At 36.2% G+C, this 20,870-nt stretch overlaps 1 protein-coding gene across 29 annotated transcripts in view; it reads right to left on the bottom strand.

Moving 5' to 3' along the window:
* The window catches only part of MAP2 (microtubule associated protein 2), a 299,583-nt gene that overhangs the window by 37,550 nt on the left and 241,163 nt on the right, over positions 1–20,870 (bottom strand). For 14 of the 29 annotated variants that reach the window (XM_053597392.1, XM_053597404.1, XM_053597402.1 and 11 more), the window contains 3 exons: positions 12,572–12,685; positions 10,241–10,318; positions 575–790 (listed from right to left, as the gene is read on the bottom strand). In XM_053597392.1, the coding sequence (XP_053453367.1) occupies positions 575–790; positions 10,241–10,318; positions 12,572–12,685 (408 nt within the window). The remainder of the gene's footprint in view (positions 1–574; positions 791–10,240; positions 10,319–12,571; positions 12,686–20,870) is intronic. The other 15 variants (XM_053597408.1, XM_053597411.1, XM_053597413.1 and 12 more) reach the window with 3 other exon arrangements.

Genomic DNA, 20,870 nt, shown 5'->3' with positions numbered 1-20,870 from the left:
AAGAGATAGGAGGATGATCAAAGGGGTTGGCTGCCATAGAGAGAATATGATATGAGAAGCATCAGCTGGAGCTCTAGGAGAAACCAAACCAGTGTCATCAAAGCATAAAAGTATACAGCACATTGCGGTTGCAAACAAAAATGATTCTACCATTTAAGCTTCTATGTGCCAAAATCCAACCACACAATTTGAAATAAAAGCATATGAATTGCTGTTCCCAAAATAAAAACAAAAATATACATGTATTAGCAATGTGACTGGCAAACATTTGAGATGAAGGGGCGGGTAAAAAAGAAAGAAAGAAAGAAAAAAAAAAAAGCTCACATAGCATTATCAGCCTGGCTGCAAAGCGTATTGTATCATGGCAAAGGAAAACCAGGAATCAGCTGCAGCAGCGGAAAACCAAGCTGCCACGCACCACCTGCGCAAGCCACACTCTCTGCTCATGGATCTGAAACAGCGTTCTTGTTATCATGAGACCCAGCGATGAAACAGCGTTGAAAAGGCATTCGGCTGGTGAGCCGCTGGACACATCATTGGCAACAAACACATGCAAATCCTGAGAAAGACACACCTTCCCCCGCAGAGGAAGGGGATTTTACTGCTGGAGACACCTCCTGGCCCTCTTGGACACTTTTCTCATGGGACGCCCAGGGGGCGCGCTCTTCAGGAACTATCTGCGCCTGCGCACTGAGGCCCTGGGGGCGGCCTGAGGCCTCAGCAGCCCCACACTCCTTCCCAGGGAGAGCGCCAGGTCTCGCTTCCTCAGCCTTCCGGCTCTCTAGAGTTTCTTCGTTGGAATGAGAAAGATGTTGACATCATGACCACAGAACAGACAAAACGACAGAAACATTATTCACGGAACACTTTCAGCTCCATTAGAATGAAGAGGGAGGACCTGGTGGGTGGGGTTCTTTGACCATTGGATGAGCAAATTAATATAATGCAACACACAGCATATATGGGTTGGAAAATTCATCAGGTATAATCGGCTAATAGTGATGACTTTTAAAGTCTCATTAAAATATGAGAGCTGAAAGGGTTTTATGGATCGATTACCCTTAGTAGAAATGGCAGCCAGTTATCGCAGGTGGAAAGTTTGCCGGAAATAAGAGAGATGCTGCCGGATTAACAGATGGTTGTGAAAAAATGAATGTGTTAATGTACTGGGGGGAGAAAAAAGAAAACTTTAAATTTGTTAGACCTGCGCTGTTTTCTCCAATGCAGGAAGCCCCTACATAAGAATTCTGGACTGCTTTACTTAAAATGTACAAAATTTGCTAAAAAAAAAAAAGAACAAAGAAAAAAATGGGGACTAAAGAAAAAGCCTTCCTCATAATACCCAACCAGCCACCTGAACAGCTTTATGACAAAGTGCATCAAAACTACAGAATATAAAATTTATTTAGTATTTACAAGGCAAAGGACTAAGTTAATTAATGTTACCCTTGTTGCATTGCATGGCTTTGAAGGAAATTAAAAATTTTAAGGAGTAAGTAAAATGCTTTGAAAAAATAAGATCAAAGTACAATCTAAATCATTCTCTTTGTAAAAATCTACCTCGGAGACCCAACTGTTACATATTTTTTTAACTCCCTGAAATATCAGTAATGTTGGACAGACAATGTGCACATTGGCAATAACATCTTATTTCTGCAATTCAAAACAAAATCACCAAGGAAAATTAATTGAGCGGCAACCTAACTGCCAAAATACCCCCCAAAGATGTATATCACATGGAAAAGAGCTACATTTAAATTATGAAGAGCACATTTATGAAGTTTATGAATTATCATGTTCATTTGTTTTTCATTTAGACTAGAAATGCCAGTAAAAATAAATCTCATTTTATCACTTAAGAAATTAGAAGGAAATAGAGAAGCTATTGTATAGTTTGTAAATGGAAGGTTCTTGTGAAATTACTGTGAAACAATTGTACATTATGTAAATAGCCCTGTGGAAAAGACTGCAGATAGAAAAGAAAGAAATTTTCTTTTCTTGAAAAATATTAACACCCTTAGAGGAGAAAAAGAGAGAGAGAAAACTACTTCATCTGTCTCCTCACATTTAGTGCTCAGAGATACTTTCATTTTGTAATTATGTAAGTAGCATTTACAAATTCAGATTATAAATTGATATTTTAAGTAAATTTTTATTATGCCATGGATTTTGATGACAATCGAAAGACTTTTCCTACAGGACCTTTACTGGCACCTTCACCCTCCTGGATGAAGTCTCACCAAGTCCATTTACATGTTTTCAATTCCCTGTAACTTTTTAGGTTTCCATTTGCTTGTTTTGTACAGATCATGTTTATTTCAGCCAGACTTGTTTATTATTCAAAACTTAACATTTTAAAAATTGTTTGAAGTTCACCTTATTAAAAGAAATTCATTGCACTTAATGTGGGTTATATTTCTTGATCAGGGTGTCTGAGCGATGGGTGCTCTTTGTTTTCAAAAGGACCTTTGAAGAAGCTTATTACCATGACTGTAGTTACTGAGCAGTAAGCTTATTTTTACTGCCTTGGAACTAACTGACCTCACATTAAATATTGTCTCATATGAAAATGAACTGTTCACCTGAGAGAAATGTATCTAACTGTACCTCCCCCTCCCCCTTTACAGAGCTACCTAGTTAGGATGAGACAAATTGCATCCTATCACCTCCTTATTTTATCCCCACTTTGGGCAATTGTCCACTAGTATCCCAGCCTCAGGAGGCTAGAATGATGAAGAATTTGAATCATCCCTCATTTTAACCCAGCTCTACTGATGTGAGCCAAGATTTAGCCACCTAGAAAGCCTCTGTGGTTTCTGTAGATGATTATTTACATGATATGGGCAAATCAATTTGTTTTACAACACTTATTCAGCTCTAAAGATTCTTCAATCTTTCTTTTTAAAAGAGCTATGATGAACTAATAAGAAGGCTAATGCAATTTAAGGCTGGTCCGAGAAATATTATGTATACAAGGAGGAAAAGAAATGGTATTTAGGGACATCTTTGGTTTGGGTTAAGAGTATATTCTTCCCCAACTGATTTTACTGGCAGGGAGCAGAATGGAGTCATGCTATAACTGAACTTTTTTTGCTTCTCTCTCTCTTTCTCAGAAGCAATGATATAGAAAAAGGAATATTCACGTGCTTCAAGTAAGGAATCTTTTATATAAATTGCTGAGGCATTTGGATGGATACAACTTACATAGAGACTTCACTTTCATGTGGAGAAAACAGGCTCCTGTCCCTCCCACCCATAGGAAGGCACACTTCACATGGTGATGTGGTCCAAGCTGCAAGCTGGGGAGGAGGAGCCAAAAGGGGACCATGCTCCGTTCACCTCTCTCCTGGCCTAAGAGGGCCTCTGCACTCTGCGCCGAGACACTGGGGAGCACACTAGAGGTTGTCCATTCTGAGCTGAATAAAGGGTGCTCATAGTACTCCTCCTCGGAGTTGTAAGGGTCATCATCAGGCACAGACACCCAGATGGAGGGGGCGAGGAGTCCGCGCCTCTCCCGGCTGGGGGCAGGTTCCTGGCTGGGGAACCTGTGTAGAGGACCTACTTGATCCTCGGCCCCTTCGTCTACAAACACACAGGAAGAAACTGCAGGGAGAACTGAACGAGACAGACACAAGATCAGACAGACCAGACAAACACGCAAGGACACCAAGGGCCACAGGAGCAGCGCAGCAGGATGGGGGAAGCAGCAAGGCCGCGCTGATGGAGGATGGGAGACAGCCAGTGTTTCATGCTTCAGCAGCCGCTGAATTTTAACTGATCTCTTGAGCAAGTTTGCCATTGGTCTAAATGAATCAAAAGCATTGATAGCCCTGCCGCAAAACAGAAATCGCTTGTACATTCCTCTCAAACAAGTCAGAATAACCAGGGAAACTTTGCAATGGAAACAAGCATTACAAAACAAATGCATTCTTTGGAAGCAATTATTTCATGAAGATTAATTCTTCTCTTCCTGTATATTTTTAAGTTGAAAAAGAAGAAAATTGTTAGGATCTAATGCCTATACGATTAAGGGGGAAAATGGGCCCATTAGATACATCATCTTAATAATCTAGGATGCGCAAATAGTGTTTTGATTAATTTAAGTTTTAGTTAATGACTGTAACCAGAAAGTAATTTTCATTTCAGCCTTGCTAAGAATCCGTAACGCATTATTCTTCTTTCCTGCCTTGATAAGGAGACAGCAGTAAGCATAGCTCTATCTCTTTGGATGTTAATGTGGTATATAAGGGTATCATTTTAACAACTGGCTCCTATTTGCATGTCTGTGAAAGGATATAGATTTCTAGTATTAAAAACTTGTTTTCTTATGTTTCGTATCTCTTCTGAACGCATAATAGAGATACACCTAGCTGAGAATTTCTACAGAGTTGGCTTCAGATGCCTCAACACCTTTTATTCCATGAATTTCATTTACACTACTGGATCTTGGCTGTTTGTATGTTTCCAACCTCTTGTTGCACATTTTTCATCCAAATGCTAAAGTAACTACTGTAACGTCTGTCCTTTCCTGTGTCTTGGCTTGAAAATTTGCATTACTTAAATTTATTTCCTTAAATATACAACCGTAGGCCCGTCTGCTTCACATTGAGATTGTTTCATAATTTAATAAGCTTTAAGGACTATGAGAATGGGCATGATTTGGCTTCTGATGTAGTGTAGACATTACATCTCAGGCCAATATGGCACTTACTAACTTTACTAATTATTATTTATTTACTTGCATTGAGAAATCAGTTTAAAATTTTTCAACTCTCAGTAAGAACAAAGTCTATAGTATCTATCTGTATAGTTTTTATTTACCAGAATTTAAATAGATGAGTTACAGCATTAATGTGAAAATGCACTATATTTTTAGGACAGTAACTTATGTTCCGCAACAAGGCACTGACAACTAGAAATAAGCCTGAAATCATAAGGAGACTAAAATAACATTTTGCAGAGAGAATACATTTAATCTTTTAAGCCCATTATTTGCTGATCATTCCACAGAAGTTGTTTCTGGATGGGCGCTCAGAACACTCTCAGCCATGATGCTTATAATATCATGGGATGGCAGAAGCCTAAAATAACATGCTATATTCTTAGTTCAACGAGGCACGATTTCACAGCTGAGCAGATAATTGTCCAAAACCTAGCCTACAACACTTACTGAATCATAGTCCTGGGCTTGTCACATGTCCTAGCCATTCACATTTTCTCCAGTGACTCCCCTCAGATTGTAAACTCCCCATCTATGCCGGCTACTTCTAAAACTTGTAATATGTACAGTGGGCTGCATGCGTAATCAAGAAATAAAAGAGAATATGCTCCTCTACTTTTCAGCATGTTTTTACCAGGAAGCAGAACAGACTATAATATAAAACTAAAGAATTTGAAGCTGAGAACAAAGGCACTATTATTGGATATTATAGTATTATTTTTGAAGATTTGGGCCATTTCTTTCTTGCTGTCACTGCTCTTTTTGACAGTGCCAAAAGGAAAAAACAGCCCAGAGCCTTGCTTTATATCTACGCCATTTAAAAAAAAATACTATCCTCTATTTTGAAAACTCACTCTAGACAGAGAACAACAAAAACAACAAGAAAGACTTTGACAGCTTTAGTGGAAAAGTGCCTTCTCTGTAGTAAATGTCTGGCCTCAAGCCAAAGGCCACTTCAAAAAGAGTGTCTGGCCAAGTCCTGGTACTATGAGGTATATGTGCTCCAGTCTCTAGTCGACATCTGAGAGCCTAAAGTCCATCTATATTAAAAGTTCCAAAAGTGCCAGGAAACTATGGTGAGAGGGGACCATGGCTAGTGAAGTACAAACACCTCACTTGGTTCCCATGATGAATAGAAGATTTGTATATCTGAGTGCTTTTGAGTCACATCCAACGGAGATGGGAAACATAGTAATTTTAAATAAAGAAATCAAATATTTATTGGGGAGTGTTTTTAACAAAGCAAATTAGTATAGTAGTTTATAGCAAAGAACTCTCATTTGAAGATAATTTTCTTCCAAAGTCTCACAGTAAGAGCCTTGATGAATGACAGCTTTTAGGATACAGTATGTTATTTGCAGGATTTATATTTGGACTTGAATTCTAGATAAGCCACTTATCGAGATATAAGCCATAGTATTATGGGCAAAAAAGTGGAAATGAATATTATCTATCTCTTTGGGTCACTGGGAGAATTAAATAAGAAGATACCTGTGAAAATGTAAAGCACAGTATGTTTGATTCTGTACATGCTAGCATCTATGTCTTCAGTGTATTCAGACAAGTATCCCTCTGTTCTTCCCCTTCAGTTGATATATTAAAGTTGGAGTTAAAGAGATTTGTGAAAATCAAATTCACTTCATAATGAACAAATTTTTCCCCATAGTTTTGCCATATAAAGGCAAGACTGAATGCATGCATCCTTTTACTGTAAGTAGACATGCTTTTAGGGAATCTGCCTTTGCCAGGAAATAGTCTATTTAACTTAACAAAGTAATATAGTGAAGGGCAGGGTAACTTCATAAACCTTAGACTTTTACATAATTTTTTTGCATAACTATAATTTTTGAAAGTGAAGCTTACCTGATTTCAATGGAGGAACAAATTTTCTCCAGTTTACTGTTATTCAAGCTTTTTTGTTTAAAGGATTTGAAAATTCGCATTAGGTTTGCCACACTAGGCTGAGCCTTGGTATGTCAGCCCCTTTGGAGCCTACATCTCTTGGAGTATCAATGACTCAGTTCTTTTGGCTTGTTGTGGTATCATAGCATACAGCTGATGGTAGCTGACCCCGCCTGCTCTCCATCATTTCCAAGCCCCTTCCATTCTGCCTGCTTTTCACTGAGGAGTCCTTAGTTTGCTGACTGTTATTGCTGCCCCAGAACGATATGGAGGAAACTGCTCTCAGATGAGCAATTATTATGTCACCACATCCACAACACAGGAAAACATCACCCTAGAATTCTAGAGCAAACCTAAGTGTGCAAAAGGAAACCTGGTTCTGTGTTCAGATGATTCCATTGTACTTGCACAGGCTTCCAAATTCTAACAGCTCAGTCCAAGGGACAACCATTATGGTTAGGCTGAAGAGAAAAAGGGGGTTAATCTGAAAACATCACAACTAGTATGGTATTGGTTTCCGGTACCGTGGTGTCCCTCGTAAGTGTGCATATTTAATTTTTCCTTCAAAATCCTATGTAAATGTTTCCCAGAATAAGCACATGTTCTGGGAATTAATAATATTACATTAATTGTGACAAATGAATATTCCTAAATGACAGTAATTAACATCTTAATCTTTTTTATAGTGAAATCTTACTATTTCTCCTTTGGGAAAGAAGAGCTTTCAAAATGTTTGATAATTACTAAAAAGAAAGTGTATATTCAAAATCACTGAATTACTTAATTTTATCCAAGAACTTTCTTCCATTAGTATAAAAGGGTCAGACTGTGGCAGTCACTATATCCTTAGTGTAAAACTGCTTTGAGGGTATGTCAGGGAGAGTCAATAATCTCCTAGACAATGCAAAGAAATCCACCTGCTCTTTTTCTATTTGACCTGTTGTCATACATAAGCAACAGACTGATGAAATTTGGTCTGGCCCTTTATAGACTAATTGGTTTGAAAAATTGAACAGTTCAATCTTGTGTCTTACCCCTGATTTATTTTCTGAAAAGTTAACTTAAAAAAACTTTGTTGTACATTATTTAACTGTAGATGAAAAAAAAAAAGAGTCAATAGTTTGTCTAGACCTGATACCTTTCACATGTTTACTGTTAGTATAGTATCTGGTCTTTAAAGAGGTAGAGTTTATAAAATATGCACGTATACTTTCTCATAAATCTCAAAAATTGTTTTCCCTTTAAAAAAGCAAATCATCAGGCTTTCATATGGTTTAAAACATTTTGTAAAAGCAAAAATATAAGTTTTGTCTGAAAATAACATCGATTATTTTTAAATAAGAAGTAAATTGGCATTTTTCCCTGAATATATTGAAGCACCTTAAGGAAAAGACATTCCAAAATGTAAAAGAACAGTCACTCTGGAGAGCTGACACCTAAGTTACCAAAATGTGAAAGTGATTCCATGTTCTATTTATTGATATTTTCATTATATGTTTTATGTTACCCTCCAGGAGGCAGGCGAGGTGAATTCTCAGATGGATAGGAGAACTCTGATTCTTCACTTTCTGCTCCAATGTCCATATAGAGTATAAAAAGCAAATGCCTTGACCTCAAGCAGATTTGTGGAATAGAACACAGTCAGCATCATACGCCCCCTCTGGGCTAAGAGGATTCTCTGGCACTTGAAAGGCTTTAAGAAGGAGCTCAGAAACGTTTTCTATGACCCGAGAGAGTGCAACTTTCCCGTCAAGCTTCTCACTGCATTTGGAGTGAAATCCAGGTGCTGACCTCACCGGGCCATTGCTTACTCTGACACTCCTTCACTACACTTTCCATTTCTCACTGCCCATTAGCCACAGACCCCCTTCAGTTCTCAGGACATTTCATCTTCTTGCTCACCTGTGTGCGTGTGTACAGCTTTCTTCCCTTCCATTTCTTGGCTAAACACTTCCTGATGCTTTTGGGCTCAGCTCCTTAACCATTCCCTCACCATCCTATGAAATAAGGTTTCCCTTTTTGTTCTATCTTAAAGCTCTTTATACTTTTCTACCTTAGTGCTAATCCCACTTTAAATTATTTATAAGCTTATTTATTGGATTTCTTTCTCCACTAGACAGTGTGCTCCTTAAAAGCAAGGATCATATCTGTTTTATTCCTAAATGTACACTCAGCCTTTGAAAAGTGCCTGGAACATTGTAGGTTCTCAATATGTGCAAATGAATAGACATAAGCTTCCCCTCAATCATTCAATCTATAAAGTAAAAGATTAAATCACATTTTAAGGAAATGAGTTAAAGGAATTAACTAATAATCAGTGACTGTTAGGCTGATTATTTTCCCCATACTTTCTTTATTCCTTAGAATAATTTAGTTTGTTTAACATAATTTCAGGCAGTAAATCAAGGTGGGGAAAAGCCCTAATATAAGAAAAAAAACCTTGCTTAAAATAGCTTAGATTTATTAATTTGTGATAAAACTTCATTATATTGGAGTTGATAATATATGGTTTAGTAATTAGATTTTTATATATAGGAAATCAAAGCATATTTTAACTGAACCTAATTACAAATTACAAAAAGATAAGTCTGTGATAAATGTTTAGTTTTTAACATAGTGAAATGATCTCTAAAGTGACAACAGAAGAAAAGATAAGTGAAGAAATCAATTGAATAGTTTTTAAATTCTGGTTTTAGTCTAGGAAAACAAAATTACATTGAAACAACTGAGCTGGAATTCTCCTCTGCTTATCCCTCTAACTCTCAAACAATGTACAAAAGTTAAATGAACTAAGTTAGAGAACCAGTAATGGTTTCCTTTTAAGTAGTGCCTTTTATCTCAAATTCTGAATGACTATTCTTCAAAGGCATCCCTCTGTCTTACCAAGGAGAACTAAAAAGCTGACATGACATTCCTGTTGAGTAAGTGCATAAATAAATTCATGGACAGTAATAGGTCTCAGCAGGAAAGAAGCCATGATCTCAGCTTCCAGTTCACTGCTCTCAATAGCAGGTTCATTCATGAACTTCTTCATTTATTCATTAATATTTATTGAGTTTATTATGGGTCAAGCTCTGGGGTAGGTCTTGGCAATATTATAGGAAAACAGGGACAATTTTTGGTATTTCTACAAGGGAAGTACTGATTTTATCAATAAATCTGACCCTAATCTGACCTAATAATTATATATTACTATAATGGGGATTACATTTTTATATCTATATCTATATATTACATTTATATATTTTTCAATGTGTATATATAATATATATATTTGTTTAGTCACTTACAAAACAGGATTGCATCTTTCCTGTAAAAGCACTCTATCTAAAATAAATGGCATCTCTATAGTTATTATAGCAAGGAACTAAACACAAAGTTATCTTTTCTTTTATCAAATGATTTCTTCTTTTTTATTTATCATATTCCTTTACCCCTAATTTTATATAGATAAGTGATTATTGAAGGTCATTGTTTCCTCTTGACTATTTCAAACAGACAACTCCAAAGCTTGGGTAAATTACATATTAACCAAAACCAAAGTCCAGTGCTATGGATTGAAGTGGATTATATACCGTTTATTGGAAGACAAACCTTGAAAAGTCCAGTAGATCTTACCTTCTTCCACTGTGATAGTCTGTTCTGAGGCTGGTGACGGAGGTGGAGAAGGAGGCAGATTAGGGGTTTCTTCAGCTGCTAAAGATCAAACAATGGAAAAATGAGATACAATTATTAATCCTATTAGGCTGGTAGATGTGGAGGCAGTTTTGCCATTTAAAAAAGGCCTCTCTGTAAAATTCAGGAAAAGATTTAATAGTAAGCTGCATTTGATTTATTTTTAGGCCCACTAATTGGTTTATATATTTTTTAATCCAAAAAATAAGACAAATAGTCAGGTGTTGTGGCAAATGCCTGTAGTCCCAGCTACTCAGGAGGCTGAGGCAAGAGGGTCATTTCAGCCCAAGAGTTTGAGGTTGCTGTGAGCTGTGACACCACAACACTCTACCAACGTTGACAAAGTGAGACTCCGTCTCAAAAACAGAAAAAAGAGAGACAAACATTTAATATTGTTCCCCAGTTATTTTTTCTTCTCTATAAAAAATGGATTAAGTGCCTGCTAAAATTCTATCATTAATCTCATTAATTGTGTCTATTTGTTCAATTAATAAAATATTTCATTTTTTGCCCTAATTTAACATGTAAAGACACAGTCATTTCAGTTTGGATTTAGGTAGACTGAGAAAAATATTAAAATTCTCTATTGCTAAAGTACTTGATCTAGAAATAGATTTTACCTTGATCACTTAAGAGTTATTTTAGGGGACTTACTTTTAAACATTTGTCCATTGAGTCTAATGTCAAAACCCATCTTTTGCTATGTATGTTCAGAAAGCAAAAATTGAAGATTTCATAGCCTGAGGCAATCTTTTTTTTTTTTTTTTTTAATTTGGCTGGGGCTGGGTTTGAACCCACCACCTCCGGCATATGGGACCGGTGCCCTACCCGCTGAGCCACAGGCGCCGCCCCTGAGGCAATCTTTAGGCATAAACCATGTGGTTGTAGTAGAGGCTGAGTGACCTTCTGGCCTTGGCACTATATGTGAAGAAGGAACAAAGGAAGGTGCTAACATGTAATTCATTCACAGTTAACTCCAAGTTTTCCTTTTCAAGACACTTACCTTCTTTATGACCCTTCATATGAAAGTAAGGACGTTCAAAAGGAAATATTTCTCATTTAAAGCCAGTGGTAAAATCTATTTTAAAGATTACGCAAATTTCGGTTTCATAAACCAGTTAGTAGAGGCAGCTTTGGGATGACAGATGACTGCTTAGATTCTTATTCTGTGGGCTTCTCTATGGCATATTTTAAAATTTCAAATTAAAAAAAATTGAGTTTTATTGCAAAGAATAAAAGTGAAGAATAGACTGAAGGTTACTGTTTCAGATTACGTTTAAAAAAAAAACAAAAAACAAAAAACATTTTTTCTTAAGAGAAAAATAGTCCTTGATAATTAAAAAAAAATCAGCATTAAAAATACCATATTGAGTATATTCTAAATTATTACTCTGGGAGGGAAGACTATTCTTATTCCTTCCTTTTTAACAGACAAAGGGGTACCAATCATAAAAGCAAATATTAAGGATGGATTAGCCTATAAGAGAGGCTAATATGGATATGTGGTAATTTTAGACCTTAAAAACCATACCTATGGATCGGGTATATATAACTTTAAGGTAAACATATCTGTTGAATTTAAAAGAGCTTCCTCTCTTGTATTTCTTCACGTATATTCAGATACAACTATTTTTGTCTGTCAATCAATTGATCAGTAGGGGCAACAGCCCTCAGCAGAGAGTTTACATTGGCAAGTAAGCGTTTCAGTATTTGTCTTGCCCTGGAGGGCTTTTGACTTGCGGCGAAGGGATAGGGCAGTGGTATTCAGTGCCCTTAGATGAAAGAGGTACCTTGTCTGAAATACAAAGTCAGGGGATTATAACAAAGCTCTGGTTATAGCTTGAGGAAGCCAGGAAGATCCAAGCACAGCTATAGTGTAGATAATCATTCACCAAAATCCATAAAGGGCAACAATCACCTTGAACAAAAGTCTTAATACATTTTCCTTATGGGTGAGGTTCGTTAAATAAAAATGCATTGGCTTCATTTTTATAACAACTGTCGGTAGTGATCCAGAAAATGAAATATGAAGAGCCATTTATGGAAAAGTCTAACTATAAGCTTACCACCCTAACTAAAAACCTACCCAAATACCACAATGAACAGGTTGAAAAAGGTGAAAAATAGGTCCCAATACATTCCAGTAGGTGAGTTTGATGAATGGTACAGGCAAAGGCAAAGTATAAATTGTAGCTTATCTTTGGAAGATGAAGACTTTAGCCTGTGATCAGGTGCAGCAAATGAGCCACCTGACCGGAGGCTCTTCCCACTTACCTAGAGGCAGAGGTGCAGGCTGGTCTTTATGCTGAGATTCTTTTTCTTGTTCACCTTTCAGGACCGCAACAGCCTCAGCAGTGACTACTTGAACTATCCTTGCAGACACCTCCTCTGTAATGAAGAGTAACAAAAGAAAATACGGCAATGAGAAGCCTAAAACAGCCACGAGGAAAAGGAACCCAAGAGTACCATGGATTTAACTTCATTTTCACTGTTCCCCCATCAAAGGACAATATACTGTTTAACTGCAGATAAAACAGAAACACATATATAACATAAACATATACTGTATATATATATATATATATATACTAAAAAAAGAAGAAAAGAAATCAGCATTTTGGGACCTAAGCTAAACAAAATGAACACAGAACTAAGAAAATTACTTAATTTGCATGGTGCTTTATTTTGAAAGAGCTGTTAACACATATAGAAACAATTTAATATCTGTGAACCCTGTAAAATAGATTCAAAGACAGAAGAGAGGATTCATTTTGAATTTAACCTTAATGCATTTCATAGTTTCTTATATTAGTCTAGAAAATATCATTCAAATTTGTATGCTGATTTGCAAAGACAGTATGATTTAAAACATGAAGATGCCTTGAAATGTATATTTGTGATTAGATGACATTTTCCAGATGAGCAGGGATAAGATAAATTATGAAAAACTTGGAAAGATTAAATTTGAATAAGTAATGATATATCTGATGGTCTCTTTATATTTTATATCTGACGGTCTCTTTATAAAGAGCTACTACTTTTTCTAGATAGTCTTGGAAGGATGTTTAAGGCCATTTGGTATAAACCCATCTTATAAGGGCAATGGTTTCATTTAAGAAAAAGAAGCTTGTCATTAAAATGATCAGTCTGTAAGATTCCAGATAAGTAGTTTTTAGCTTGAAATGTCTTCCACTGGAGCAAATCAAAGTTAATTTTGCATAACCTAGTCAAAAAGATTAAGGAAATGATGTTTATATCCTCATATCATCAACCAAAAATAGAAGTAGCTTTTTGAAATCAGAAATATATTTTAGAATAGATATAGATTTTACAGACTTTCACTTTCCATCTTCTTTATATAAAAGTATGTACAATACTAAGGAAATAAGCCCAATTATGGCACTCTGAGAAATAAGTTATACTGGATAAAAGGAAGAGTGGTGGGATATTTTTTCTCATAATTTTAGTAAAATTATCAGAATACATTTTTCTTGAAATTCTATTATAGCTCACAATCAAACTTTGCACACTTACAAGCTACCTGTTGTTACCTGGGGGGCTCATTTATATTCTGCCTCCGTTGGAAAGCCTTCCACACCCCACCCTAGGCTTTTGGAATCAGCAATCCGCTTGGACAGAATTTATCTGAATTTTAAAAGCCGGATTACCTGATTAAGAGTATTTGCCTTTATCTGTTTAGCTAATTGATTTTTTCCTAGACACGTGACTATGTTTATTCTTAAGGGATGCACTTCACACACTCTATTCTAGGCAGCAGTAACAGAGGTAGAAGCAGCATTTAAGAAACATTATAGTGTTCCTCATGTGCTAAATACTTTGCTAAGGGGTTTGTCCTCATTATCTTAACAAGTTATTTGCTATTATTGCTCCTATTTTGTAGAGGAGGAAACAGAGGGTTAGACCAGAAAATTGGATATTCTTATTAAAAGTATCATACCTAAAATATCAATTTTGAAAGAACTAAGATATTGTAAAGTCCCTTATATACTAAAAGTAAATGAAATGTGATTGAGTATTTCCTCTATGTTGGGAGTGTCATTTCTGTGGAACTAGAGCCCTAATTCGAACTTCTGTTATTCAAAGATGAAAGTGAACATTGACAAGTTGATTAAATTATTTCTGAAAGAGTTTTAGCATGTTAGCAAGGTTTCAAAAAATTTTGGTCATATACCGATGCGATATACTTTGCAGCCTCAAGTTCAGGGAATATTAGGGGTAAATGTGCCAACCAAACATAGAAGACAAGAGAAGACAGTCTCAAAATCAGACCTATAAAAATAAAATGTAATGGTTACGATGTGTGTGTGATTTGTATACAGTTTCTCCATTTATCTATTAATGCGTCTCTCCATCTACCCAACCATCCATCCATCCACCCACCCATCCATCCAATCTATGGCTTACTGTCTTTTTAGTGTACGGTAGAAGTCTCATAGACTTCAATGAGACAGACTACATCATTGTTACTTTCTGTTTATTTTATCCTGAGAGATTTACTTAAACTCATTGTGCTTCAAGGCTTCACCCATAGGATGGAAATATTAATGGTATTTGTCAAAGAGGTAGTTGTGGGAACTCAATTGCATAATCATATAGAACAGGCTTGGCACATCAAGGAGCTCAAACAAAATGAAGACTTCCAGACAGATCTTTGCAAAGGTATCTTTATTCTTCCCTAGTTTTGCATTCTGCTGAGTCTTACTATTTTTAAAGAAAGAACATAGTGATATGCACTAAGGATCTAGCCCAACTAGGTTACTATTAGTCTAACCATCTGATAATACAGTTTATCCAACATCACTCATGTTGATGACTATGTTGGTGGCCACGTAAAGTATTTTTTTTTTTTTAACAGACAGAGTTATGAGGGGAGTAAATATTGTCTTTGTGATTTATTTGCTGGCTTCATACCCAATTTCCTGGCTGTGTAGGTCTTGGGCTACCATCTGCCTGAGATTCCTGCCAGCAGGTCCCAGTTCAGGACTGTCTTCTAGACAAGAGTTCCAAACGGCACAGTAACTCTGTCTACCCTTCAGGACAATTAGCAATATGAAAAATTCTCTTTGAAGTAGGAAATTAGACCATATTTTAATTTATCATTGGTTACTTGTTGTACCTTCTATTCGTTTTTCTACTTTCTATTTTATTTTTATGCTTTTCCTTCCAAACTTATGGGAGGAAAATAAATAAAACTTAGTTGCTTAGAAGGTTAGGGATAAATCTAGAATGTGTATAAATTTGGACACTATGATCTATTATATATAATTGATAGATAAGATTGATTTTCTTCTTGTTATCTGATATTTGGAAGTCCTAATTACCTTTCTTTTGAATTTCTAAAACATTCTGGAAGTGGACATTTTTAGTTTACGTTAGAAATTATCTTAGGCAAAGAGTGTGATGTGTATTTCTACTCTCTCTTTTGTGAATGGATGTCAGGATGTCAGTGTAACTTGCAATAGTTTTTCTTTTTTGTAGTTTTTGGCCAGGGCTGGGTTTGAACAAGCCACCTCCGGCATATGGGGCCGGGGCCCTACTCTGTTGAGCCACAGGCACCGCCCGCAATAGTTTTTGTATTACAGTGAGAACCTTATAACCAGTGCTTGCACATTAACTTTTTATTTTATCAGTAGTGTTAATATGATAATGTTATAGTTTCTACAAGTAATACCAAAAAATCTTATAGTTGTAAAATCATGTCATAGCTAGGCAAACTGAATGATGCCCTGGAACTAATCTAGTAAGCGAATCTATCTGCAAGTCACTTATAAGGAGAACACTCAAGGTAACTTCTCTAAATCAAATTCATCACCTAATTTTTAAAAAACACAGTGATTGATTATAGGCTGATATAATAAAGGACTTAAAAATTTAATCCAGGGAACAGAATAATAGGACATAGCAGACCAGGAATACACTTGAAGACAAAAAATGAAGTCTATTTTTAAAACCCTTTCTAGAAAACAGAAATGGGGTCAATATTCATGAAAGAGTATTGAAGCAGTCTCCACTAGATAAATTGAATTCTGGAAAGAAATAATATTCTTTCTCAGGATTGGGAAAATAATAGTGGTGGAAACATATACAGGAGATAATTGAGTCATACTCTCATCCACAGACAGTTACTTGATAAAACCCAAACAGTATTACACTAAGCTACTTACATTTCGGCTAATGAATAAACATCACACTGTTAAACAAGATTACTGAACAAGTTGTTAAAATAGGCACAATCATTTCTTGTTGATATTATTTAATCCACACATTTAAACATTGTCTAGATGAGAAAACTGGCAAAATAATGGATAAATGTAACTTATTATCCCATTCAAACATCACTGTGATTTACATCAGTGTAGTACAAATATTTTATAGGTTCTGGCCAGATGTGGTGGCTCATTCCTGTAACCCTAGCACTCTGGGAGGCCGAGGTGAGTGGATTGCCTGAGCTCACATGTTCGAGATCAGCCTGAGCCAGAGTGAGACTCTACCTTTAAAAAATAGTGGGGCACTGTGGTGGGTATCTGTAGTCTCAGCAACTTTGGAGGCTGATGCAAGAGAATCACTTGCACCCAAGAGTTTGAGGTTGCTGTGAACTATGATGCTACTGCACTCCGCTGAGGGCAACAAAATAAGACTTTGTCTCAAAACAAACAAACAAATAAAAAAAAAAACAGAGTAGGTTCTGGTGTCAGAAAACCTGGGATGAAATTCTGTTTCCCTCTCTTACTAGCCACGAGGCCTTGGTTAAGTGATAATCTCTCTAACCTGTCTGTAAAGCAGGAATAAAAGCGGTGTCCATCCTTTGATGTGGTGTGACAATTAAATAAAATAATATATATCAAGGGCTTATTTCTAATTCTATAATCAACATTTGGTTGATAAGACCTAAGAGTTTTGATAAGACATTGTGATGATTCTGTCATTTTATCCAGTAAGTATCTCCTTGCTTGAATGTTGGGCCAATGCCTAACAGACAATATTCAGGTTCCTGCCTCTTATAACGCAAACTAAAATGATAAAATGTACATAAATTTTACTCTACTGTTGTATCCTCAGGCTCAGCCTGTATAACCATCATGGCCCTCTGTTTTTCCTTTGATGCTGGTTTGTCTACTATGTGTCATGTCAAAAATTTTAAGACAGTTTCAGGCTGTGGTTTTAGCACATACTTTTGTTTTTAGCACATTTCTTTTTGGTTCAGTTATTTTGTTATGTAAACCTATTGATATTTCTTTGTTGATTAGTAATAAAAGCAATAGATTGAAATTTTTTTTTCAACAGTCCTGAAAGTTTCCACTTGCTTCTGAGTAATATCTAACATCATGGATAGATTCATACACAAGTGTGGTTTGGAATGTATAACCTTTGGATTTTTTCATCAGGATCACAGTCACTTGAACTGTGACTTACATCACCACTTACACTGTGAACAAAAATGCCAAGCACCTTGGCATCTGCCTGAGAACATATTTTTGTTGATTTCTTTCAGATGGCTAAGAGAGACGCAACTGACATTGACCATCAATCCAACCGTATGCAGTATAAAAGTCAGTAAATGTTTCTGCTTTTAAGAATCTCCAGTATAATAATGCTGTGTTAAAAGAAATGACAAAAAAGCTTACCGTACACTTGTGGAAGAAGGAAAACAAAATAATTTTAGTCAGAACACGCCTGTCAAGAAAAGGTTTTTCTCAGTAGGATACAGAATGGTTGCCTAGGAAACCGATGCTAATTGCTGCTGCTGATGGAAACGAGTCAACAAGGAAGGCCCTGTGCAGCTGGAAGCGCTCTGCTAAACAAAGACCCTGGACAAATTCACAAAAATAGGGACAGAAGCAAAGTTTCCCGCTTCTACTCCTGGCTTAATTTGGAGAGTAAATGGCTCTTCTGAAACTATTTCCTGCAATTAACTGGTGATGAAGGAAATTAAAAGAGCAAATTGCTGGGCTTTGTTTGTTTGTTTCCCCGGCACCTTTGCATTAATTAAAGAGGCCAGCATTGGCGTGTCCCACCCGAGACAGGCTTCTGTTAATCTCAGAGTGTCACACTGGCTAACCCTGCAGCTATAGATCTTTGCCTGGAGCTTTTTCTTCTGGAGATTTCTTACAAAGATGTGGTGATTATAAGGAGAAATTTATGGGGAAAATGCATTTGAGGTAAAGTTAATGCAGATAAATGCATGGAAGAGAAAGGAATTATGATTGTACAAAGTTCAGATCTGAAGGGTCCCTGAATTAAAGAGAATTCATTTTGCTCATGCTATAGACAATGTAGCTATGCTTAGTCATTACAGGGAACACAAAGGTGGGAAAACATGGTGTTCCCACAGTACATTGTGTGGAAGGTGGGCAATCTTGTTGAAGGACATGTTTTTGTTCTTTGAGATTTACTAATAATGGGCACAGAATTTGACTGATCCCTCCAAAAATGCACTTGCAAACTGGTGAGCTAGGATTGCCAGTGGAAGGTGTGATTATAGAATTCCCCTGCCCCTCTTTTTTCCCTACCTCAACTTATGTGCTCAAATTCACAACCTTATGTAATATTACACCTTAAATATATTCAAATTAAGTCTTTGGAGCTTAACAGCATTCACATTTGGACAAGGAGGAAAGTACAGTAAATTACTGTGATTATCAGTGAACCAATGCCGTAGGTTAAGGATATTGTACTATGGAATCAAAAGTAATTAGAACAGCACAGATCAGAAGAAGTACCTATTGAAAAATTTTGCTTCTAATTTTCAGGGCCCAGATAAAAATCAGAAGAAAAAAAAACCACACACACATTTATGCAAAAGAAATACAGTAAACTATGGCCAGTTGTGGTGACTCATGCCTATAATCTTAGCACTCAGGGAGGTGGAGGTAGGATTGCTTGAGACCCGCCTGAGCAAGAGTGGGAACCCATACACTAAAAAAAAAAAAAAAAAGAAAGAAAAAGAAAAATTAGTCACGTGTGGTGATGCACACCTGTAGGCCCAGCTACTTGGGGGGTGGGGGGGTGAGGCAGGAGAATTGCGTGAAGTTTGAGGTTTCAGTGAGCTATGATAATTCCACTGCCCTCTAGCTAGAGTGACAGTGTAAGACTGTCTCAAAAATAAATCAAAGAAATACAGTACCAATGCAGTCCCAATCGAATTTGTTTTAGTTAAAAGTATTCGCTGCTGGTGGTGTTGGGGGTTTCCAATGGAGTAATGTAAGCAAAATTATGTTGTTTTCAGCCAAATTGGTAAAAATTTGCTAATTAACTAAAATTGTAATATTTTATTGATCTTAAATTACCTTGAAAAAGGGAAATTTCTAGAGAGATTTGCTCTGTGAAATTTTCATGTGGCTATAATACCAGTAAATTGAATATGACCATTATGGCACTCAGGGAATTGATAACACCTTTAGAACTTTGAAATACCCAGTTTTGCTTCTTGTCAAAACCATTACAATGCTTACACAGTCTATACATTGTAGACTTGTGGGATATTGAATTATCTTCCGGATTGCTTCGAAACATAACTGTAGCATGAGACATTCTTAGTAATATTAGTGGAGGAGTGGAATATCAATAAAACAGCGCTTGAATAAGCTCATACTTACAGTAAATTTGGGATAAACGAAATTTAAAGTATAGTGTGTGTGAGCAGAAAAACAGCAGTGTTTGTGCATTTATGCATGTACCAGCCTTCATGCCCACGAAGATCTCTATGCGTTTATAATTTCATCTGAATTTGGAGGCTAAGGTTTCTTATGGAGAAATCAGTGCTTTTATGGCTGTAAAACCTAGGAATATGAGACGGAAGACATGACGGAAAAAATTCTAGATTCTAAAAACATGTCAGTGGAATGGAACTTTTCAAATATAAAGTCTCTATATATCAAGAATAATCTTTACTAGTTACTGCTGTAAACCTGGATCTTTCTTCTTGGAGAAACTATGTTTGTGACAATAAAACGGTAAAAATCAACAATTTGGTTAACTTTTGTTTGCTCCTTGATGTCATTCCTGGAATCATTTAAGTCTTTGGAGGTCTTGTAACCCAGACATATAGAATTTAGAAACCACGTGATAGAAAACTCAATTTTGTTCACAATACATCATATGACATACTCGATCAGCACAGGGGAAACCCACATGACTTCTGCATAATCATGGTTTGCTTAAACCTCCCGTCCTAATATGTTTCCAAGAATGAATGTGTAAGTATCAGCAATCATCAACCTTAAATACTTTCTTCTTAGCAAATCTCTCATGAACTAGGAATGTTTTAAATAAGTGATTGTTCATCCTGATAACTGCCTCCTTTATTTTTGACATGGTAGCTCTACAAAATATTATCCCAAAGACTCTCTTGTTATTAGCGCTTAGCAGACATTGTCACTATTAAATAGATGAGGTAATTTTTTATAATTTTCAAATTATAACTGAATGTATGTACCCAGAGAACCACATTTCAATAATTTTATGGAGGAAGGTACAGTGAAATCAATTACACTATGAAATTTCAAAAACTGAAATATCTATGCTGAACAAAAAGAAAAATGAAAAGAAAGAC

Source organism: Nycticebus coucang, chromosome 7, assembly GCF_027406575.1.
Source record: "Nycticebus coucang isolate mNycCou1 chromosome 7, mNycCou1.pri, whole genome shotgun sequence".
NCBI lineage: Eukaryota > Metazoa > Chordata > Mammalia > Primates > Lorisidae > Nycticebus > Nycticebus coucang.
Note: the sequence above shows the minus strand (reverse complement) of the source record. Positions and strands in the feature narration are given on the sequence as shown.